Source organism: Leptodactylus fuscus, chromosome 1, assembly GCF_031893055.1.
Source record: "Leptodactylus fuscus isolate aLepFus1 chromosome 1, aLepFus1.hap2, whole genome shotgun sequence".
Lineage (NCBI taxonomy): Eukaryota > Metazoa > Chordata > Amphibia > Anura > Leptodactylidae > Leptodactylus > Leptodactylus fuscus.
In genome coordinates, this window is record NC_134265.1 from 155186982 (window position 1) to 155207203 (window position 20222).

At 39.4% G+C, this 20222-nt stretch overlaps 1 protein-coding gene across 1 annotated transcript in view; it reads right to left on the bottom strand.

Moving 5' to 3' along the window:
- Positions 1-2020: 2020 nt before the first annotated feature.
- The window catches only part of LOC142210096 (zinc-regulated GTPase metalloprotein activator 1B-like), a 66666-nt gene continuing 48464 nt past the window's right edge, over positions 2021-20222 (bottom strand). The window contains exons 9-16 of the mRNA XM_075279128.1: positions 19983-20069; positions 19264-19308; positions 17916-17972; positions 16675-16723; positions 9551-9619; positions 9416-9481; positions 7997-8120; positions 2021-2190 (exon numbers count right to left, since the gene is read on the bottom strand). Of these exons, the coding sequence (XP_075135229.1) occupies positions 2132-2190; positions 7997-8120; positions 9416-9481; positions 9551-9619; positions 16675-16723; positions 17916-17972; positions 19264-19308; positions 19983-20069 (556 nt within the window). The 3' untranslated portion in view covers positions 2021-2131. The remainder of the gene's footprint in view (positions 2191-7996; positions 8121-9415; positions 9482-9550; positions 9620-16674; positions 16724-17915; positions 17973-19263; positions 19309-19982; positions 20070-20222) is intronic.

Here is a 20222-nt window from a genome sequence, read left to right on the forward strand (position 1 = left end):
TGCCCATGACAACCACAGATGGCATAGGCAAGGGGGAAGTCAAACAGCCCCCACCCTTAACTGTCATTGTGTATGTGTGTTAGATGTGGTGAGACCTCCAAAAATTACTTTTGTGGCCCTTGAGGTGAGCCCTTTCAAATTAAGTTAGAGGCCCTTAAGCTGAGCCATACAAAAATTACTTTTCAGGCCCAATGTTGTGAGAGAACTCTCTACAGCGTGGCCTCCTCTTCTTCAGCAGCGTCATATTCAGCCTCTTCTTCTGGCGGTGTCTTGTAACTTCTAAGGCCTTGGGCCTTGAGCAGAGCAGACTGAGCATGTCCACAGGCCACGAGAAAATGGCCGCTTGCACAGTATTGGAAGCAGCCATTTTATCGTGGCCTGTGGGCATGCGCAGCCTGCTCTACCCAAGGCCCGAGGCCTTAGAAGTTACAAGCCACCGCCAGAAGAAGAGGCTGAAGATGACGCTGCTGAAGAAGAGGAGGCAGCGCTGGAGAGAGTTCTCTCGCAGCATTGGGGACGCCCCCAGTGCTGTCTGAGCGCTGGGGCCTGCCCCCAGTACTGCGAGAGAGCTCATTTACATACCGACAAGAATCGGGATTGTAGTCGAACGGCGGCGCGGAGAAGACGACGAAAGGTAGGAGAAGAATAGCCTTTCTTAAGGCTATTCCGACATGGTACCTACAAAAAATTGTGTCTGACTGATAGGATCCCTTTAACCCCTTAAGGACACAGCCCAAATGTATGTTAAGGACCAGGCCTATTTTTTCAAAATTGACATGTGTCACTTTAAATGGCAATAATTTTGAGATGCTTTAATTTACACAAGTGATTTTGGGATTATTTTCTCGTAACACATTATACTTCATGTTAGTGGTAAACACTAATCAATATTTTTGTATTTACTTATTAAAAAAATAGGAAATTTGATGGAAATTTGGAAAAAATTGCAATTTTCAAAATGTGAAATTCTCTGTTTTTCAGGCAGATAGTTATACCACCCAAATACAGTAATAAATATTATCTCTCATATCTCTGCTTTATATCGGCATCATCTTTTGATTGTATTTTAATTTTATTTTGGACGTTATAAGGCTTACAAGGGTAACAGCGATTTTCCAGATTTACAAGAAATGTAACTGTTTTTTTTTGTTTTACACACTTTATTTTTTTTTTTAAAAAAACTTTTTTACATTGTTTTATTTGTGCTGCAAGCACACTAGAACCAGTGATCAGAGAGGATCGCTGGTTCTATACTAACTACAGACTGCAATACACGTGTATTGCAGTCTATAGAGGAAGCTAGCTATGCAGATGCATAGACTAGCTTCCCCTCGTCCTGGCATGCAAGGGGTTAACCCTCCCCCCATCGGAGCTCGCTCCGATGGGGGGAGGGATTAAGGAGCAGCGTGTAGCTGTAAATTACAGCTCACACAGACTCCTGCTGCCGGCAACATGATTTATAGCCCGGCCAAACCCCTAGGGTGCCATGATCACTATGGATCATGGCACCTTAAGGGTTAAACAGGGGGGGGTCGGTGCAATCACCGTCCCTGCTGCTACAGGGGAAGCCTGGCTGTCAGATACAGCCGGCCTCCCGTGGAGATCGCACGGGCTCTGCTTCTGAACCCGTGCGATCTCTATCACGTACAGGTACGTGGGAATGCGGGAACTAACCACATTCCCTGACGTACAGGTACGTGATTTAGCGTTAAGGGGTTAAATAAGCTGTGGGAAATAAAAAAAATAAATAAAAATATGCATATTCCCCTATCCCTCATTGCTTTGATTGTCCTCCAGCATTTCCTGCGTCATCTGCTCCTGTGGCGTCTTCCAGCATTGTGCTGAAGCCGCTGATTGGCCTCCGTGGTCTTTAAATAATGTTCAAAAGGAATGTTATATGGAAGGTATATGAAATAAGACTTCACAATGTTTAGTTGGCGATAAATGCTTATTGCATGTCATGGAGGCATTCATGACTAGAGAAGTAAGATTATCAGAAAAGATGATTTATTATGCATTTAATATTAACAATATATTACGTATCTGGAGATAAAATGTAGCATTGTGTAAACGGAAGTAACCAGAACTGCATGAAAAGGCCAGTCAATCTTCTTCAACAGGAATTGGAGTGTCAGCTTTGCAGAGCAGATTCAAAAAGCTGTTTGAGAATCCCTTTGTCCAGATTTCTACCTAAAAATTAAAGAAAATATATGAGCTCAACGGAAAAATGGCCTAAGTCCACATTTTGTCATATTTCAAATTATTACCTAGAAAGCTTCTTTGTACCTCGTTCTATGCATTGGGTTTACAAGGTACCTAGGATTAATGACCTAAGTCCATATATTTCAATGCAGAAGAATTTACATTCAATGGAATAATGGCCTAAGTCCAATACAAACTTACTTACTTCACTCTCGTTGGTCATTTTTTCATTGAAATCGTGACTTCCGGTCTGTTTATATTAGTGTAAAAACTTTGTCTTATTGTTTAAAAGGCTCTAAATCGACTTTTGCACATATTTAGCGCCGAAAAGGGAGGCAGGTAATTATTATTCTTCATCGTTTAATAATTTTTACGGTATATTTGACGATATTAGCATAAGATTGCACTTAAGCCGACTGCTGCGGCAACCATAAAGATACGTGTGCTGTAGCGCCTTCGATGTGTAAGCCATATTTAAGATGTGCCTTTATTTCTTTTATGCAATTTTTGTATTAAATTTTGGAACTTATACAGCTTTGAAGGTACTCCTGTTAGATGTCGTGCAACTTTTGTTATAAGCGTGCTCGCTTAGTCCCGGTCAGAATTTGTACACCCATGATTAGGATTAACGGTGTTCATTAGCTGATTACATTGGATAGATATATTCCACAATAATGCCAGTTTGCTTTAGGCTAAAACTTTAAATTTAGTTTTTCTCACAATATTGATTTTTGGACTTAGGCCATTTTTCCGTTGAGCTCTTCATATGTTTTTGTTAGTGATGATAATCATGATGAAATGAAGCCTAAATTCTGTCACTGGAGTAGTAGTCATGAAACAGAGGTTACAGTTCACCTGCAAGGCTTCCTTCTACTTCACTGCTGAATTATTATAACACTCCTAGATTTCACCCCTTAGGGACACAGTTGGTTTTGGACTTAGTGTTACTGCAAAATTATGTAATAGTATGTTGTGAAGATTTCATTGGCGGGGGTACCAATGCATTGCTATATTGATGAGGGGTCCACTGAAGGCCCAAACATCACCCTCACAAGCCTCTCTATAAATATTTACAGCAAAATTTTACAGTAAGGCTTCTTACTTTCACTTTGCATACTATAATACAAGGCAATTCGACAATAGCGCCAACTAGTGTTCAAGTCCCAGTGTGGGACTACTTGTAAATTTTCAAAATAAATAAAATAACAGTAATGGCCATATGTGGTACTGAAAAGTCCATTTCAACCCATAGTATAAAAATATAATGTTATCTTGGATAGTGAATACCGCAAAAAAAAATAAAAAAAAAAAAAAAAAAATACAAATTTGGCCACACTGCCTCCAAAAAATGTATTAAAAAAATTATGAAAAACATAATTTGAATGATTTGAAGCGGGCTCGGCGACCATCATGCTCGGCGACCATCAAACCTAACTGAACTTGAATTGTTTTGTAAAGAGGAATGGTCCAAAATACCTTCATCCAGGATCCAGGAACTGATTAAAAGCTACAGGAAGCGACTAGAGGATGTTATCTTTGCAAAAGGAGGATGTACTAAATATTAATGTCACTTTTCTGTTGAGGTGCCCATACTTTTGCACCGGTCAAATTTTGGTTTAATGCATATTGCACATTTTCTGTTAGTACAATAAACCTCATTTCAATCCTGAAATATTACTGTGTCCATCAGTTATTAGATATATCAAACTGAAATGGCTGTTGCAAACACCAAAATATTTAGAACTAAAAATGATTAAGATTAATAGGGGTGCCTAAACTTTTTCATAGGACTGTATGTCAGTTTTAATGCCCAGTACACCATTCAAAATTTAGAACATAAACAAAGGGATGGAAAAACTGACAAAACGTGTTTTTTTGCAGACAATCTGTACTTTGTATTGATACCATTCTGGCATACACACTTTTTTGATCACTTATACAATATTATGGGCAGCAAGATGACCAAAAACTTGGTGACTATAGGGTGAATTCACAGAGGGGCAAAAGCCATTCAAAGTTTCACATACATATAATCACAGAGGAAAACAGACAAGTAGTGAAGACTATAAAATATAACTTTTAGAGATGAGTGAGTACTGTTCGGATCAGCACGCTCCATAGAAATGAATGGATGCACCTGGTACTTCTGCTTTGACGGCGGCCGGCCACTTAACCCCCCGCGTGCCGGCTACGTCCATTCATTTCTATGCGAGCGTGCTGTTCGGATTGGCTGATCCCAACAGTACTCGTTCATCTCTAATAACTTTTAATGTTGTTGCTAAAATAAAATATTTGAAAGCATTGACGTCCGTTACCTAGCATGTAACCATCCATAAAATCTGTAAATAAACCCTGGGTACCGAGAATTACTGTTAGTGCTACTGGTGAGGGCAGTCTGATAGTGATACCTATAAACAGTCCCCATAGATACTTATGCAATGAACCTCATAGACAACCGAGTGGGTATGCAAGCATCCACAACTCACCGAGGTCCGTCACAATGATGAGAAACTTATAGAACCTATCTGTGACTAACAAGAAACATCAGTCTGGAGGAACTTATGGGATCAATGCCACCCTCTCTACTTCACCATGAACCTAGTAATGAGGCTGAGATGGGTAGACTGTGGGGAAGGGGGGGGGAGGATATTTTATATGAACCATCTCTGTCTACACCTTTCAATGCTCAATCTCAGAGTGAATATTTCGAAGTAGCATCCATTCTTCCCTTAAACTCAAGGTGCATCTTCGAGAATTTATGAAGGTTGTTGTTTAGCCTTTTTATATCACACTCTGAGTCCGTTAGCGGAGGTCTTCTTCCACCTAAATTATAGTAGTAATGGATAGTTATTAGGGAGATAGTAACCCTCATTTGGAGCTACGGCCAATGCGGGATCAGAGTCCTACACTTATGCAGGATACTTTGAGTCTCAATCTCCAGAAGCTTCATTACCATGTAGCTTAATATAAGGCTCAGGATCTATTATACATGGGCCCCGTGAGGAGTCCACATTTACCTAATACTGTTTGTGAGCAAGATGAAAAGACCAGCTACTGCTCAACTAGAAAAAATGCAGTTCATCCAATTCATTGGCAAAATGAAACGCATTACAGGCACTCTAAACAAGGGAATCGATTGGTTTAGAGTAATGAGGAGGGCAGAGATGTAATACCAATGTATCAGGAGTTTCTTGGAGCACATGGCACAGGACTACACAATCGCCACTGCTCCAAAGAGATACGTCTGCCAACTGCCTCCTCCCACTTAGACTTCTACCAGCGGGTGGTGGGTGGGCAGCCATCCTGGAAAGAGAGTATCTGATCGATGGAGAAAAAGAGGCCCTTAGTAGAGGTGCCAGCTCCGAAAATCTTCTCAAATCAGGTGGGGAGGGAAACTACCAGGGACCCATGTAATGAATGGACAAAATTAACCACCTACTGGTATTGAAGCCATTCCTTTGTCGGGAGATCCAATGCTCCAATGCAGCAGGGTCAGCCATATCTGCAGTTGTGAACAGGCCCTCTCTCAACCACACATGGACCATGGTATTTGACAGTCCCTCAGGGAGGAGAAGGTTGAACAGAAAAGAAATCACCGAGGAACATCTCAATGCCAAGGGGAAGAGCTGATGGCAAACAGACCAAATAACCCTGGCGAAGTGGATGGAACACAGTAGGGGGAGAAGCCAACCCACAATAAATCATTAGGATGCAAAGGTACAAGCCACAACTCTTCAATTTCCACCCATTTGGTGTATGCAGAACTGCCCAAAAAGCAGAGCACAGGTAGGCTGCCGCATAATAGTGAAGAAGGCTCCAGTCTTAGAGAAGTTAATCTTATACCCAGTGGCGCCAAAATGTATTATTTGTAAAATGGTCTTTAAATTTTCAGACAACATAATCTCATTTAATAGGGCATGTGATTCTGGACCAAAACATAATGCACGTTAGTTAAAAATGTTGCTGCTTTTTGCTTGAAAGATTTCTCTAAATTTCCTGCCACTATGTCTCTCCCTACTAGCTAGTTTTCAGTTCACTCCCTGTTACTAGGGAAGTTCCATCCATAGATCAATTAAAAAAGCAAGACGTCAATGAGTGAAAAGAGGAGGGGACTGCTCTCAGCACAAAGTGAATGCAGAGGGGAGGTTGATTCACCTCACAGCCTCTGCACACGTCTGAAACCTGCTTTCTTTGTGCACTGGACTGAACATTCTGCACATCTCCCAGCTTACAATGTAAGAAAAGACTTCTATGTACGTATATCTATTTCTGGCTGGTTCTGTTTTCATAGATGGGATATTATTCAGAACAGCAAGCAACTTTCCTAACTGGGCTAATAGATTGCTCTTTGCCTGTATCAGAGATCTTTTTAGCTGTATCATGCTTGTATGTACTTACCTTATATTTGCAGTCACTGTGAGACTGAGAGCTCCCCTATGTTCAGGATTGGAGCATAGCTGGAATGATTGAGTTCAACCTTTAACATCCCCTGATGAGTAGCCATCACAGGGTTACGCAACATGTTGGAAGGAGGTGTACTTATGACTATTTAGGGCAAATAATGGTACTGCCCTTGTCAGGGCGGGAGTCAATTTTCTTGGGTTGGTAGGACAAATGTAGGATTGATGTTGGACTCTGACTTCTTTGATAATTTAGTGTGATCTACTCTCACTTTCGTTACACTTAATATATCTTTTGAACTGGTAAGATTGCTCTATTTTTTACGCGATTTGAGTGTCCTATAGGACGTTAATATTTTAACTTAAATATTAAACATTAAGATGTATATATTTATCTCTATATGTTGAGGATCTTTGCTTTTTTTTTTTTTTTTTTTTTTTTTAAACTTCTAGTCATTCGACATGTCACATTATCATGCCGAAAGATTATATCAGTCCCAAACAGCACAAAAGTCAAACAGCATATATAGGTATGCGTGATCTACAAGGATGTATTAATACCCAGATCGGTTCAGAGTGCTTTCCACATGGATGAGTGTACCCAGAGAATCCCATGAAAAAATTCCCTAGACCATAATGCAAACAGCACCATTTTATGTTCTTCCAACAATGGTTTCAGAGTGTTTGTTCTCTAATGTTTCTCACTTGACAAGCCAAAGTCCATTCAATGAGTCAGAAAATGTGACTCATTGGAGAAGGCAACCCGCTGCCAAACAGTGGTGGTCCAATTCCAATATGGCCATGCAAATTGAAGCCATTTTTCCTGATGCACTTTGCTAGCATAGTGACCATCAGTTGGCTTCAGAACCCCATCCAAAGGAGGGTCACTGAACTGTTTTATGTACACATCTGGTAGCACCCAGATTCATTTTCACATTAAGCTGCTTCATTATAGCTTGTCGATCAACCTGCACACACCTTTGTAGCCAATGTTCACGGCTGACATCAATGGCATATGGTGCTCCGCAGTTACTACATCACTTATTCCCAGTTTGTCCACTCACAATACACCACAGCAGCATACAATCATCTCACAAACTAAGTCGTTTCAGAAATGCTGGCACCCTTAGCTCGAAAGACAATAATCATCTAACTTGCAACTATGGTAAATCATCACTTTTACCCATGACAGCACCAGTGATATTTGTTCAGACAGTCTATTACACAACTTATATACCCATCAAGCCACTCCGCAACCCGTTACTTCCTTCATGGGCTACCCGCTGCCAATGTTGAAAGTAGGAGGTGGTCATTATAATGTGACTTGATTGTGAATATTTTTATTATATAAATCTTCTATATACAGTTCTTTACAAAAGAAGCAATGCAGTTACCTATAAACACCATGCGATTTAGCCTTTCTCCATCCCACATCACTTGTGTCTCTTCAAGGTCGTACAGCTCATGAACCCCTTGCACAATCACCTGCTGGTGCTTACTGTGGATTGCCACCAAACCCTATATAGATACAGGAGAGCTTATGAACATACAAACCAAAAAAATATTCAGCTGCGCACACATTTACATACAGTCTAAAAAGGTTTGTCCTTGATGAAGTGTTTCTGTTAGAGTTGGCCATAAGTGGCCATGTGATTACAAATAAACTGTCTAATATAATTATATTAAAAATGTCCTGGGCTCCAGCGCTGCTCCCTGTGCTCCTCCAACCTATAGAGGTGGCGTCAGGTGGTCACATGTCTGCCTGACATCTCTGTAGGCCGAAGCAGCATGGGGAGAAGCGTCAGAGCCCAGGATCGGTAAGTAATATTATTTTTATGTTTGATTACTTCCCCACGGCCTCCTACAATTATACTTTGAGGGTCCGAGGAGACCCTCAGAGTATAATTGTAGTTCCTGTGTGACAAACCCCCCAAAATTTCAGTTTCAGCTGAACCCCCAAAAAATTGTAAAACAATCCCAATGTATGTAGGATTTTATTAATGTAGGGGCCACTCAGGAACATTATACTGCATGGAGGGGCCACTCAGGGATATTATACTGCATGAAGGGGCCACTATAGGACATTATACTGCATGGACAGGCCGCTATGGGAAATTATACTGCATAGAGGGACAACTATGGCATACTGGATGGAGGGGCCTCTATTGGACATTATACTGTATGGGGGCCAGTATGCACGGTGAGGGTTCATATTTAACTTGTGGAGGCCATTATATAACATGTGGGGGACACCATGGGAGTCATTATATTACTTGTGGGGCACTGAAGTTTGAGGGTCATTATACTACATGTGGAAGCACTGGTGGTGCCATTATATTGAGTGGGGGGGCACTGACAGGGCCTTTACATATTTGTTAATGAAAGCTCCAAAAAAAAGTCTTATTTTATCAACATTTAAAAGTGATCACTACTTTGGGGGTATTGGGTTGGGACATTTTCTCACCAGGGGGTACTCTGCCTGAAAAGGTTGAGAACCTCTGCCCTAGAGAGGCTAATAAAACCGATATATTTTTTTTAAGTGTAAAAACTCAAATCACCCCATTTCGATAGATTTGAAATAAAAAATAAATAAACCAAAACAAATATAATCTAAAATAAAATAAACTAAATTATATATCCCCATGGCTGAAAATTCACAGTCTACAAACATAAAAATATTTTCCCCATATGGCAACAGCGGAAAAAAACACTAAACATTAAATTTGGTATCCCTGAAATCATACTGTCCTACAGAATACAAGCGACATGTCATTGTGGCTGCTCATTGAATGCAGTAAAAAAACATTACCTACCTTTAATCTTATCACCTCCATGGAATCGTCATTTGCATTTTTAACATTCTTCTCCCAAAGTAAATTCTGCAAATCCAGACAGAGTCAGTAAAAATAAGGCAAGACAAATCCTTCTTGTGCATTGTTAGATCTTACCTGTATAAATAAATGTAGACTTTCTTCATCCACACTTCCAAAGACCTCAAATGTCACTGTGACAATACTCTGTGGAAAATATCAGATATGCTTAGAGCTGGATGTCAGAAAATAGAGGCTTGAACAAATTCTTCAGGGATATGATCACAGTAACCAGTAGTTTACTTCACATTGGAGGAATTTTTTCTATGTTCGTTTTGGACTTCCCACCTTCCAAACCACATAACATTTTTATTTAACTGGAGCCACATACACTATATGAAGGACTAACTGCAGTCTATGAGACTTGCTGGCTATTGCTATTTTTGCTCAGTTAGGTGCAACAATAAGGTAAGAGATCAATAGTTAGATTAAAGTTAATATCAGATTCTTATTGCAACATGAACAGATGTTTATCCCAAGTCTTCAGACCATTAAATACACTGTAGAGGTGGGAAAAAACTCCAAAGACAATGGGTGATATCTAAACACAAACTCCAAGGCATACTACTTCTACTAGCATGCTTGATTTGAGTTATTAGTTATCGATAGGGTTACTTTCTTTTGTGTATCTTAGAACACTAGTTTAAGGGCTAGTTCACAGAGTTTTTTGCAGTCAGATTTTTGCAGTCAGATTACAAAAAGGCTCACCACATGAATCCACAACAAATGTTGTAATGCATTTAATAATTAATTAATAGTAATTGTCCCCTGATGAACCATATATATTTAGGGAAATGCATTACAACATTTGTTGTGGATTTATGTGGTGATATGATATCATTCACTTCACCATTTTATTGGTATGCAATATATGGTTTTCTATTTGTGTGTGTAATGAGGATCGCTTGAATGGAGGATTTGTGTTCCCCAGTGACATTTTTATTTATCATGTTGATTTTGTTTGTTTAGTAGATGTGGGGTTTATTTATTAGCAATCTCTACTTTTATTATTATTAATAAAGGTTATGTTTTAATTGGTCCCCTTCTGTGAGAGGGCGTTCACACTTGTGCCTCTCCGCTGGGTTTCCGTCCTCAGCCCCGAAAAACTGGACTGGGGATGGCTTCCTGGCAGTCAGCTTTAAAACCCATTCATTTGAATGAGTTTTTAAAGGTGACCACTGGTGTCCACCTGCGGCCTCTCTGCGGGGAAACTGTTTTTTTTCGGCTGGACACAAAGTCAGACATGCAAGACTTTGTGTCCGGCCGAAAAAAAGCTTCAGAGGGAAACGTGAAGTGCTCTAGAATTTCCTGGTAGATGGCTGCACTGACTTTGGTCTTGATAAAACACAGTGGACCTACACCAGCAGATGACATGGCTCACCAAACCATCAGTGATTGTGGACACTTCATTCTAGACCTCAAACAGCTTGGATTGGCTGCAGCCTCTCCACTTTTCTCCAGACTCTGGGATCTTGATTTCCAAATGAAATTCAAAATTTACTTTCATCTAAAATCACCTTTGACTACTGAGCAACAGTCCATAAGTTTTTGATGATATTCTAATTTATTGAGATGCACTAGTAGGTTTGCCAGATTTGTGAACATTTTAGAAATGATATATTCCCTGCTTCTATTTAACTGTATAACTAACCAGACTGACCATTCAGAACTCTATGAAAACAGTGTGACAAGACCTGTCAGGTATAATTGTGGGCATTTCACTGAAGCTGCACCACAGAAGATTTTCTAGTAAAAGACAAGATGAATTTTCCCTTCTGTTTCCCTTGGGATCCCCCATGAAGAGCCAGCTGTTTTTCCCCATACCTTCTAACCTATGTGTGAATTTATTATGAGGAAGTAGAAGTGTCACTTTTAGTACAGTCTAGGGACCTGTAAAGGATCAATGAGGGTATTGACTTGTTGTGACAGTAGTTCACACACTCATTCTATGTACTCCTTAAGAGGCATTATAGAAAGATTTGCCTTAGTGAGAGAATAGTGCCCTCATTACACTTCATCTGAAGCCATTATGTCTTTTAATCTGTTAGGCACTAAAGTAAATAGTGACGTGTACTCACAAATGCATTTCCAAGTGACAAGAGAACTGCTATCTAAATAGGTTTCTGTTAAATCAACAAAAATCATTTCCTCTAAAAACACAATCTGACATTTCACAGAATGGATCCTCACCACCTTTTGGCGCAATGTTTTTCTTTAAAATACACTCAGACTCAGCTATTAATGTGATAGAATGTATGATGATATAGAGCAGTGCATGACTAGTTTAGAGAAACCACATCAGAGACCCACGTTTCTCTGCTGCATAAAAAAGTTGTTTTTAGAGAAAGAATATGAAAGAGAGAGAGAGAGAGAGAGAGAGGGGGGGGGGGGGGGGAGAGAGAAAGCAAGGAAGGAAGGAAGGAAAAAAGGAAGGAAGGAAGTGTGGCTAGTAGTATGGGGTCTGCAAAGTCTTGATGTGGGTAATGTGAAGAAACATGGAGAGAGCAGGATTATTGAGGCAAACACAAAGTTAATTAAGTACAGATCAGAGACATATTAACACGAACGTGCTCAATTTACTGCTAATCCATCTTTACAACCTCTTTATGCTGTAAAAGGGGAGACATCTGTGCCCAGGAAGTTCAGTGGACTCTAGGTTACTTTTAAATGTGTCATTGTAGCCAAAAAAAGGATAAAACATGTAGTTAAACATAAAGAAAATATCACATACACCTCTAAACATGGACCTGTCACCAGCATCATACATTACACTACAGCTACAAAGTTAAATATTACAATGTGATTTTAACTATTCTTTATTTAAAATTATAGCCACTGAAAACATTGTAGACAACCTGGGACTTTGTGTAACCCCCAAGGTAACTTAGAATGTATTGTCCTATAATGAGTAATTGAAGACACATTGAGACTACAACTTTAGGTGAAGTTCACACACAGAAATTGCTGTGGATTTCTTCTGGTAAACTCTATAACTCCTATGCACATGCTGAGGTTTTTTCCGCAGTTTTTTTTTTTTACCTGTTGTGCAGATTTTAAAATCTACAGCTTGTCATTTCTGTTCATTTTTAAACAGTGGATTTTATAACTCTCAACCATTTTCTTTCTTACAATGTACGAATATGTCAGGGGCTAGGAGTGGTTTATGACAAGATAATGGCACTGTAACAGCTGACACCCTGTGTTATGGTTGGGAGCGGTGGTAACACAAACTGTGGCTATTTAAGCCCTTAGCTGCCATATTCTGGGACATCTAATAGATCTGTTAGTATCTAAGTCTCCCAACAATACCCAGTAAAGTTATCATGGAGTGTTGATGAATAGCCATGGTGATGCGGGGGACCTTCTAAAGGCCCTCACATCTCCATCTGATTTTTTTTGTTAGAAGGACCTCAGAATAATAAGTTGGCCACAGGAAGTCCCACCACTGTGATGCCAAGGGATCAGCTGTAATGTAAGTGAGAACTTCACAGCATCTGGTCAATTCCCTGCAGAGTCACCACAGGGTAAATGAAGCTTTGTACAGGTGTGATGAGTGACAGTATCACAAATCTGCACATATCAAAATATGCCCCACAATAAACCTATCCAAACAAACCATGTTACAATTTACTTTTCCTTGTTCTATACTCCTGTGTCTACCACAATGTCCATATACATACTATAAACATTTAGGTAGGTTAGCAAAACATTGTTACCTAATGTAGGGAGCAGTTGTATAGTGAACATGTGCACCCCTTCCAAATCCATTTTGTTGTAATTTAGTAGAGGGCAAAGAAGAGGGAGACAGAGGATTTAGCAGCTCTCACAATAGCTTACCAGTGGGTAACACAGTAGGAGGGGAGCTGGTTCAACTTGGATAAAAATAAAGTGAATCAACCAAAACATCATAGGCATTATAATGTAAGTAGCAAGTGATGAGCTGGATTCAATGCCTGAAGGAAGTTTCCTTTAAAGCCACACAGTGCTTTGTTAATACAGGGAAGTTTGTTTAAGGGAGTCCAAAATGTTTCCCAAACCAACAATAGTGCCTTGTGAGGGTCTTTAATAGCGGCAGAAACCTACTTAATGGGTAACTTTGGACAATGATGTCAGAGGAAAGCTGGAGCAATTGCAACTTGTAGGCAAATCTGATGCATCAAGCCCCATCCCAATGCACTTGTAGGCTGATCTTTATATTCATAAAAAGGCATCTCTGCATTGCTTCGTTGGTTTGTGGTCACAATTAGTGATGAGCGAGTAGTATTCGTTCGAATACCTCGCCGGCATAGGAATGCGTGTAATCGGCCAAACACCAAGGGGTTAAACACATTGAATAATCGAATCGTTTAACCCCTTGGTGTCTGGCCGATTACATGCATTCCTATGCTGGCGATGTATTCGATCGAATACTACTGACTCATCACTAGTCATGATGATATGTTTCTACTCCTATTACAGCCCCTACATGACAAAATTTCTTTTAAAGGGAGCCTATACCATGAAAACCACTCAAAAGTCAAAGAGAGACGATCAGACCCAAAAACTCTTTATATATTCGATTCAGCGATAGGTGGGGTACACAGACATGTCACCATAAGGTTAAGGCCCCACGAAGCAAGCAGCAGCATTTTTCGCAGAAAGTCCACAGAGTTTTTCTCTGCGGACTTTCTGCTTCAGTTATACCTAAGTGGAAAATGCCAGCGTTTCAGTAGTTATAATTGACATGCTGCGATTTACAAAAAAAAAAAACAACACAATGTTTTTTGAAATTGCAGCATAAGCGCTACAGACCTTTTTCGATTAGCCAGAATCCTATCCACTTTGCAGGTATTATGAAACACCATGGTTTTTGCTCAGCCGGCATTTATGCTACACATGGCCCCCGGCCACACAATCACCAACCACATGACACAGCTTACGGATATGAAAATACAAGAAAGGTCTTTTGCCAGATAAACTACACCCTAAACATTAAATCACACCCTTCTGTGTGTGCAAACACCAAACTATAAAGATACATCAAACTGACAAAAAAATTGAATAAAATCTATATTTTTATTAGATAACATACAAGTAAAAACAGGGATGTCAGACACCACAGAGACAAAACTACACTGTTAAGAGGACCAAGAGAAAAGGTGTTAGAAGTACCATATAAACACCAATATCAAAATGTCATATATACTAAAGAATAAATGCGATAATACAATTCATATGAAGTCTAAATTAATGTAACCAAACTCATATACAAAGTTAAAAAAAATATATCCACTATATTCACGAAAGGTGATTGCCCATAGGTAAATATTTTCTATGATAATCAACAATGTATTCTTCACATATAGTATAACCTTCTTAAGGTAGTCAATTTTAAATGCAAACATAATATTAATGCCCATTGAAGTATTCCTCTGGTCTGACACCACACATTTCGGCTGTGTCTATGTCTCTGTGCTGTCTGCCACCCCTTTTTTCACTATATGTATCATCCATAGTCTTTTATATAGCATGCTGTACTCTTATGTTATCTAATAAAAATACAGATTGTATTGTTTTTTTGCTTTGTCGTATTTCTGGTCGGTTTGATATGTCACCATAACAAGTGGGGTCTTCTGACAGGTCACAATAAAAAAAATCAAAGGTTTTTAGAAAGTTTAGTTACACTTATAATGTTAGCACTTCAATGCATCTGTAAATGCAAAACACTATAGGGATGGCCAAGAGTATGATGACCAGGAAGTTCAGGATAATGCTCCCCATTGTGCTGTATGTGAATCTGCACATGTGTAATGCTGTGAGTTGCTTCCTCATAGGGTCTCATTACAATGAAAAAAGAAAAAGTTGCTATCCCTCAGTAAGCGTCCCCTGAGCTGCCATTGTATGCTCCTATGCCACTAAGAAAGCACTTTTACAATCTAGAAAGCCTATTCACATTGCTTTATTTGCAGCTAATAAGAGTTTAAAGGTGTTGTCCCATGAAAAGCATCCTATCTATACCGCTAGTTTATGTGGATTTAAGACTTTTCCTAAATACATTGCTTTATCAAAACTGCTTTGTTTGGCTGCTATCTTAATTTATTCACTTCATTGCGTTTCTATGGCCACTGGGCTTATCTGCTCATTTCCCAAGTGATGTAGCTGCCTGCTCTCAGGGGGGAGGGAGGGGCTGACAAGCAACTTTGCTCCTCAGATAGGGGAGGAGGGAGGTGAGACCTCCGGGATTACTGTGCTGTCTATCTTCAGCTTTTCCACTTATCAGCCGGTTTAATTGAATTTGGCTGATAAAAGCTGAGATAAGGAGTCCGTTACCTCTGTATGTAATGCAAGCTGACTCAAATCCAGCTCCGCTACATCAGTTTCCACATCAGCTTTATACTGTGGTAATTCATTTACAACCAATCCCTCATTACTGACTGCAAACATAGCAGATAGCAGAGCAAGTGAATCCCTGCCCACCAATGTGCCGAGATATCCAGGAAGGGAAGAGAGCACAGAGCCTTTAGGCTGCAGAACAAGAGTTATGAGAATACCCCTTTAAGTGCCTGGACAGGATCTTGCAAATAGCAAAGAAATTATTACTGGCATTTTGTAAAACAGGTAAACACAGGTAAAACACAAAAGTTTCTTTTAGAGCCAGAAACTATAGATTCTAACCTGTTAGAGAAAGTGGGAAAACCTTAGACACTTTTGGATCCCTAAATATGGATCACAAGTGCATGAGATAATATCTTCATCCAAAGTTGCTATTTGTATAAGTCCTACACAGGAGCTTTATTTAATGGCTAACCAAAACTTAGTCGATGTATTGATGAGTGTAAAATAATAATAATAATAATAATAATAAAATAATAATGCTATATTCAGAAACATCCACACCCCATTCTTTAAAGAGGACCTTTCACATCCTCATCCAAGTGCAGTTTTATATACCGCTACCATCCTGGTGTTGGAGATATCGATTAGGTTAATTTTGGCACTGATATCTCTACACTGTCAGAAGGGCGGGCCTTACAACTCAGTATCATCGCTGGGCTGTGAGCCCTCTTCCCCACAACTGTATTCTTCCATACATGTGTACTGTTAGAGAGGACATTCCAGGGGCGGATACAGGGAAAGCAGACTGTCTGCTTTCTAGCAGTATATAATATTGCACATCTATGAGGATGTGAAAGGACCTCTTTAACTCTGTTCATGCCACTTACTTTATCCAGATGTGGATGAGTACCACTAGTGAAAAACTTGTCCTGCAAACTAGAAAACAATCAATGTTATTTTGCCGATAAAATTAAAAAAAAATTAAAGTAAACCTAAAATCTAAAAATAATTACTTCTAGCTATGAACCTACAAAAGCTTTGTAGATCCGACCACTTCTAAAGTTATATTACAAAAATTCATCAGCACAGAATTGTCAACCTATTTAGGCTAAAAGAACTAAAGCAATCCTTTCAAGATTAAGCAGCTGTCCAGGATTAAACTTGACACCCTTCTTGCCTCCATTCCTGCAGAGTGTCATTCACTCCAGCAGCTTGTCTACACATACACTTTCCCTCCCTTCTTTTAAACCCACTGTTACCAATTTACCCCTCGCAGCTCTGCTTAGTCCTTGCAGATGTTTCCTTCTGAAGTCCGTGCCAGCCCCCTGCAGCGGAGGGGATTCTACAGTTCAAATGGCCGTAATCTATTAGACAATATTTAGCTGCAAACCCCACCGTGAAGGTTTTGTATTGTCCGTTAAGGAATTTCACTTGGCTACATTCAGTTTGGTTGTATCACTGAACGTTTTCGTCTTTTCTCACTTTGTATGTTAATTTGATTTTCTGAGTCTCATGGCTGCCGTACATTTCCCACATAATTTACGCCATAAATCTAGCGTAAATTATGTTAAATCTGGTGGGGTCTATGGCCCGACCCTGCCTACCCTCGCCAAGCCCCCTTTGCGCATAAGTGGGAGAGGCATTGCAGAAGCAAAAAATTAATTTTATTTTGTATAAACTGCCAATTTGCACAAAAAAATTGAGAATTTTTATGTCTTGAACGCTGGAGAACTGGCATACAAGATAAGACAAATATGCCCCATAGTTTTCCTAGTTGTGTTGACGGAGCCCTGTAAACGCTGAATTTTTGTACTGACCTTGGAGATTAACTCTCTGTTCCTGTGATCTTACAGAGGGTGTAGAAGGTTTTTGAGGACCAAGAATGAAGAAACAGCCTAGTGATCCACACACAGGGCAGGTTTAAGCATAGATCAAATGAATGGCGCACCTGCGCCATTATATATGTACTATAATACGGGCACTGAACTGCAGTACCAAGAAGAGCCACCATACAGTGAATGGTGCTGTGGTTGTTAAGTAGTAAAGAAACCACAGCAATCAATATCACAGTCCTGGAGAAGCCTTTGCAAAACTATCTCCTATAACGGCAGTATCTCCTATATATTACCTTTTCGCAGATAGACAATCAAATGCATGTAAATCTAAAATCTCTGTTATGTCCACTCTGAAAAATAAAAACATAATAAAAAAAACATTAAAATTCATTACAATGATCTTATCTTCTGTTATCTTCTGAGATATAGTAATTTGTTTAGAGGGTCTAAAGCTAGATACTATGTAACATTTCCTTTTTCCAACCTCACGTAACATAGTAGTGATTTAACACTCCCTGGGATCTGCTATACAAGTATTACAACTTCTCATCATGTTGGTAGGATTTTAACAGATGCTCGGACAGGTAAGCCAAACATACAAAAATAAATATTTGGCTTTCTTATATCTTTCACTCATCAAACATATATCTAATCTAATCTTCTCTAACTTCCCAACATGCAGCTCCTATAATTAGAAACTGCTTTTCATGCCGCTTGCACTTCTTAAACAGGGAGGGAATGTTATTGACAGAGTGATAATGGGGCATTAGGATAAATTGATTTCAAGTTAACATCTCAAAAACGGCATGGAAGCATGCCGTGTAAGTGGACATGACAGCCAGTGCAAAAACTGATATAAACTCAGGAAAGTCATGTCAGCAGGTTACTGATTTACCAGCAAGTGGCAGGTTAGAGACAATGCATACGCAGGATGCACCAGGATTAAAAACTCCATAAAGTGAAGTAGCAGACTACAATGCACATTTTAATAAACCCTTGAATAGCTACCATGCCACCAGATTAACATTGCCATTGTGCTTTGTTCATACAAATATACAACCTATTATTAAATCTACAGGCTTGGCTTGTGCTGTGCCCAATGTGAATTCTGAGTCATGTGAATTCTGATGCTATAGTAAAGTTGCATCAGCTACTAAAGAGAAAACTTTTTAACTCCAGCCTTCACTATCTATGCAACTAACCTGCCTGAGTCAAACTTGTACCAGCATCTAGTTGTACAGAAGCACACAACATTACATTGTGTAATATTGCTCATGGGTTGAAACCCTGACTACAAAAACCCCTGACTATTCTCCATCGCTATCACTTCTTGATAAACTTTCTGAAAACACACAAGCTGAGATACATGGGTTACAGTCTTTTAACCATTACATTTTCATCTTTAGGTAGCTTTCATATACCAATAATAAAGATGGGGGGAATGGCGACAATATTCAGATTTCTCATAGGTTAACTAAACTAACTTAAATTACCATACAGTTCTATTGTGATGTAACTTTGGATATTTCCAAAGTCCAATATTGTAACCTAAAAGAGTGTGAACTTATCACATATACAAAGTATACACAAACACAGATATCATGTAGAAAACATGCAGACATAGTAAGTATTAAATAATACCTTGATCTTTGAGTTTCCAAAATTTTCACAAGCCCATTTATTGACCTTGAAAAATAAATGAAGGTTAATATAAATCACAATACATGCACAAAATATATACAGTGGGAAGCATTAGTTTGGTGTAAGGCATCAGTCTGACATCCTCTCTCAAAGATTTCATGAATGTAATTGGAAACTTAGAAACAGTAAAAAGAAAAAAAAGACATTAACAAAATGTGTATGTAGAAATACATGTATAGATAGTCTTCATATCCACTGCAATGCTAGTAGAACCACCTCTTCAGAAATGCAGCAGAGGGCCACGCACCCTTGCTGAAATATATGCCAGCTCATAGCCACGGGAGCTTTTGCGGGCCGTATACGCTCCCATTGTTTTCAAAATAGCGCCGCGTATATGGTACCGGCTTCCATTGAAAACAATGGGAGCATATACGGTCCTCAAAAGCTCCCGCGGCGTCTACGTACCACATTACGTGCTAAAAGACATCGTGTGAACCCGGCCTTACACACCCGACATTCGCCGTACTATTACGGCGGATGTCGGGAAGGGGTTAAAGTGGTTTGCCTTGGCATGTACTTCCATTTTATATAAGTCAGAAAGTCATTTTAGGCCTCCCCAAAGGTAATTTGCCGGTTCTACTTTAGGTCATTATATGTATATTATGTTTTGTACCCCACTGGATACCTCAATGCAGTACAAAACAGTGCTTTGTATTTACCTGACAACAGATTTCACATCCTCCAGTTCCTTGATGGAGACTAAATCAGTTTTGTTGATAATTATTACATCCGCTAGTGCCACTTGTCTGCAATAAACACAGAAAAAGACATACATGGCATAAATGTCTGCATTTTTTATTGTTTATGAAACTGCAAAAAATACTGCACAGTAATGGCTACTGCTGAATGGTTACCATGGCATAAGAAATTCAGAACAAGACTATATAACATCTTTTGCA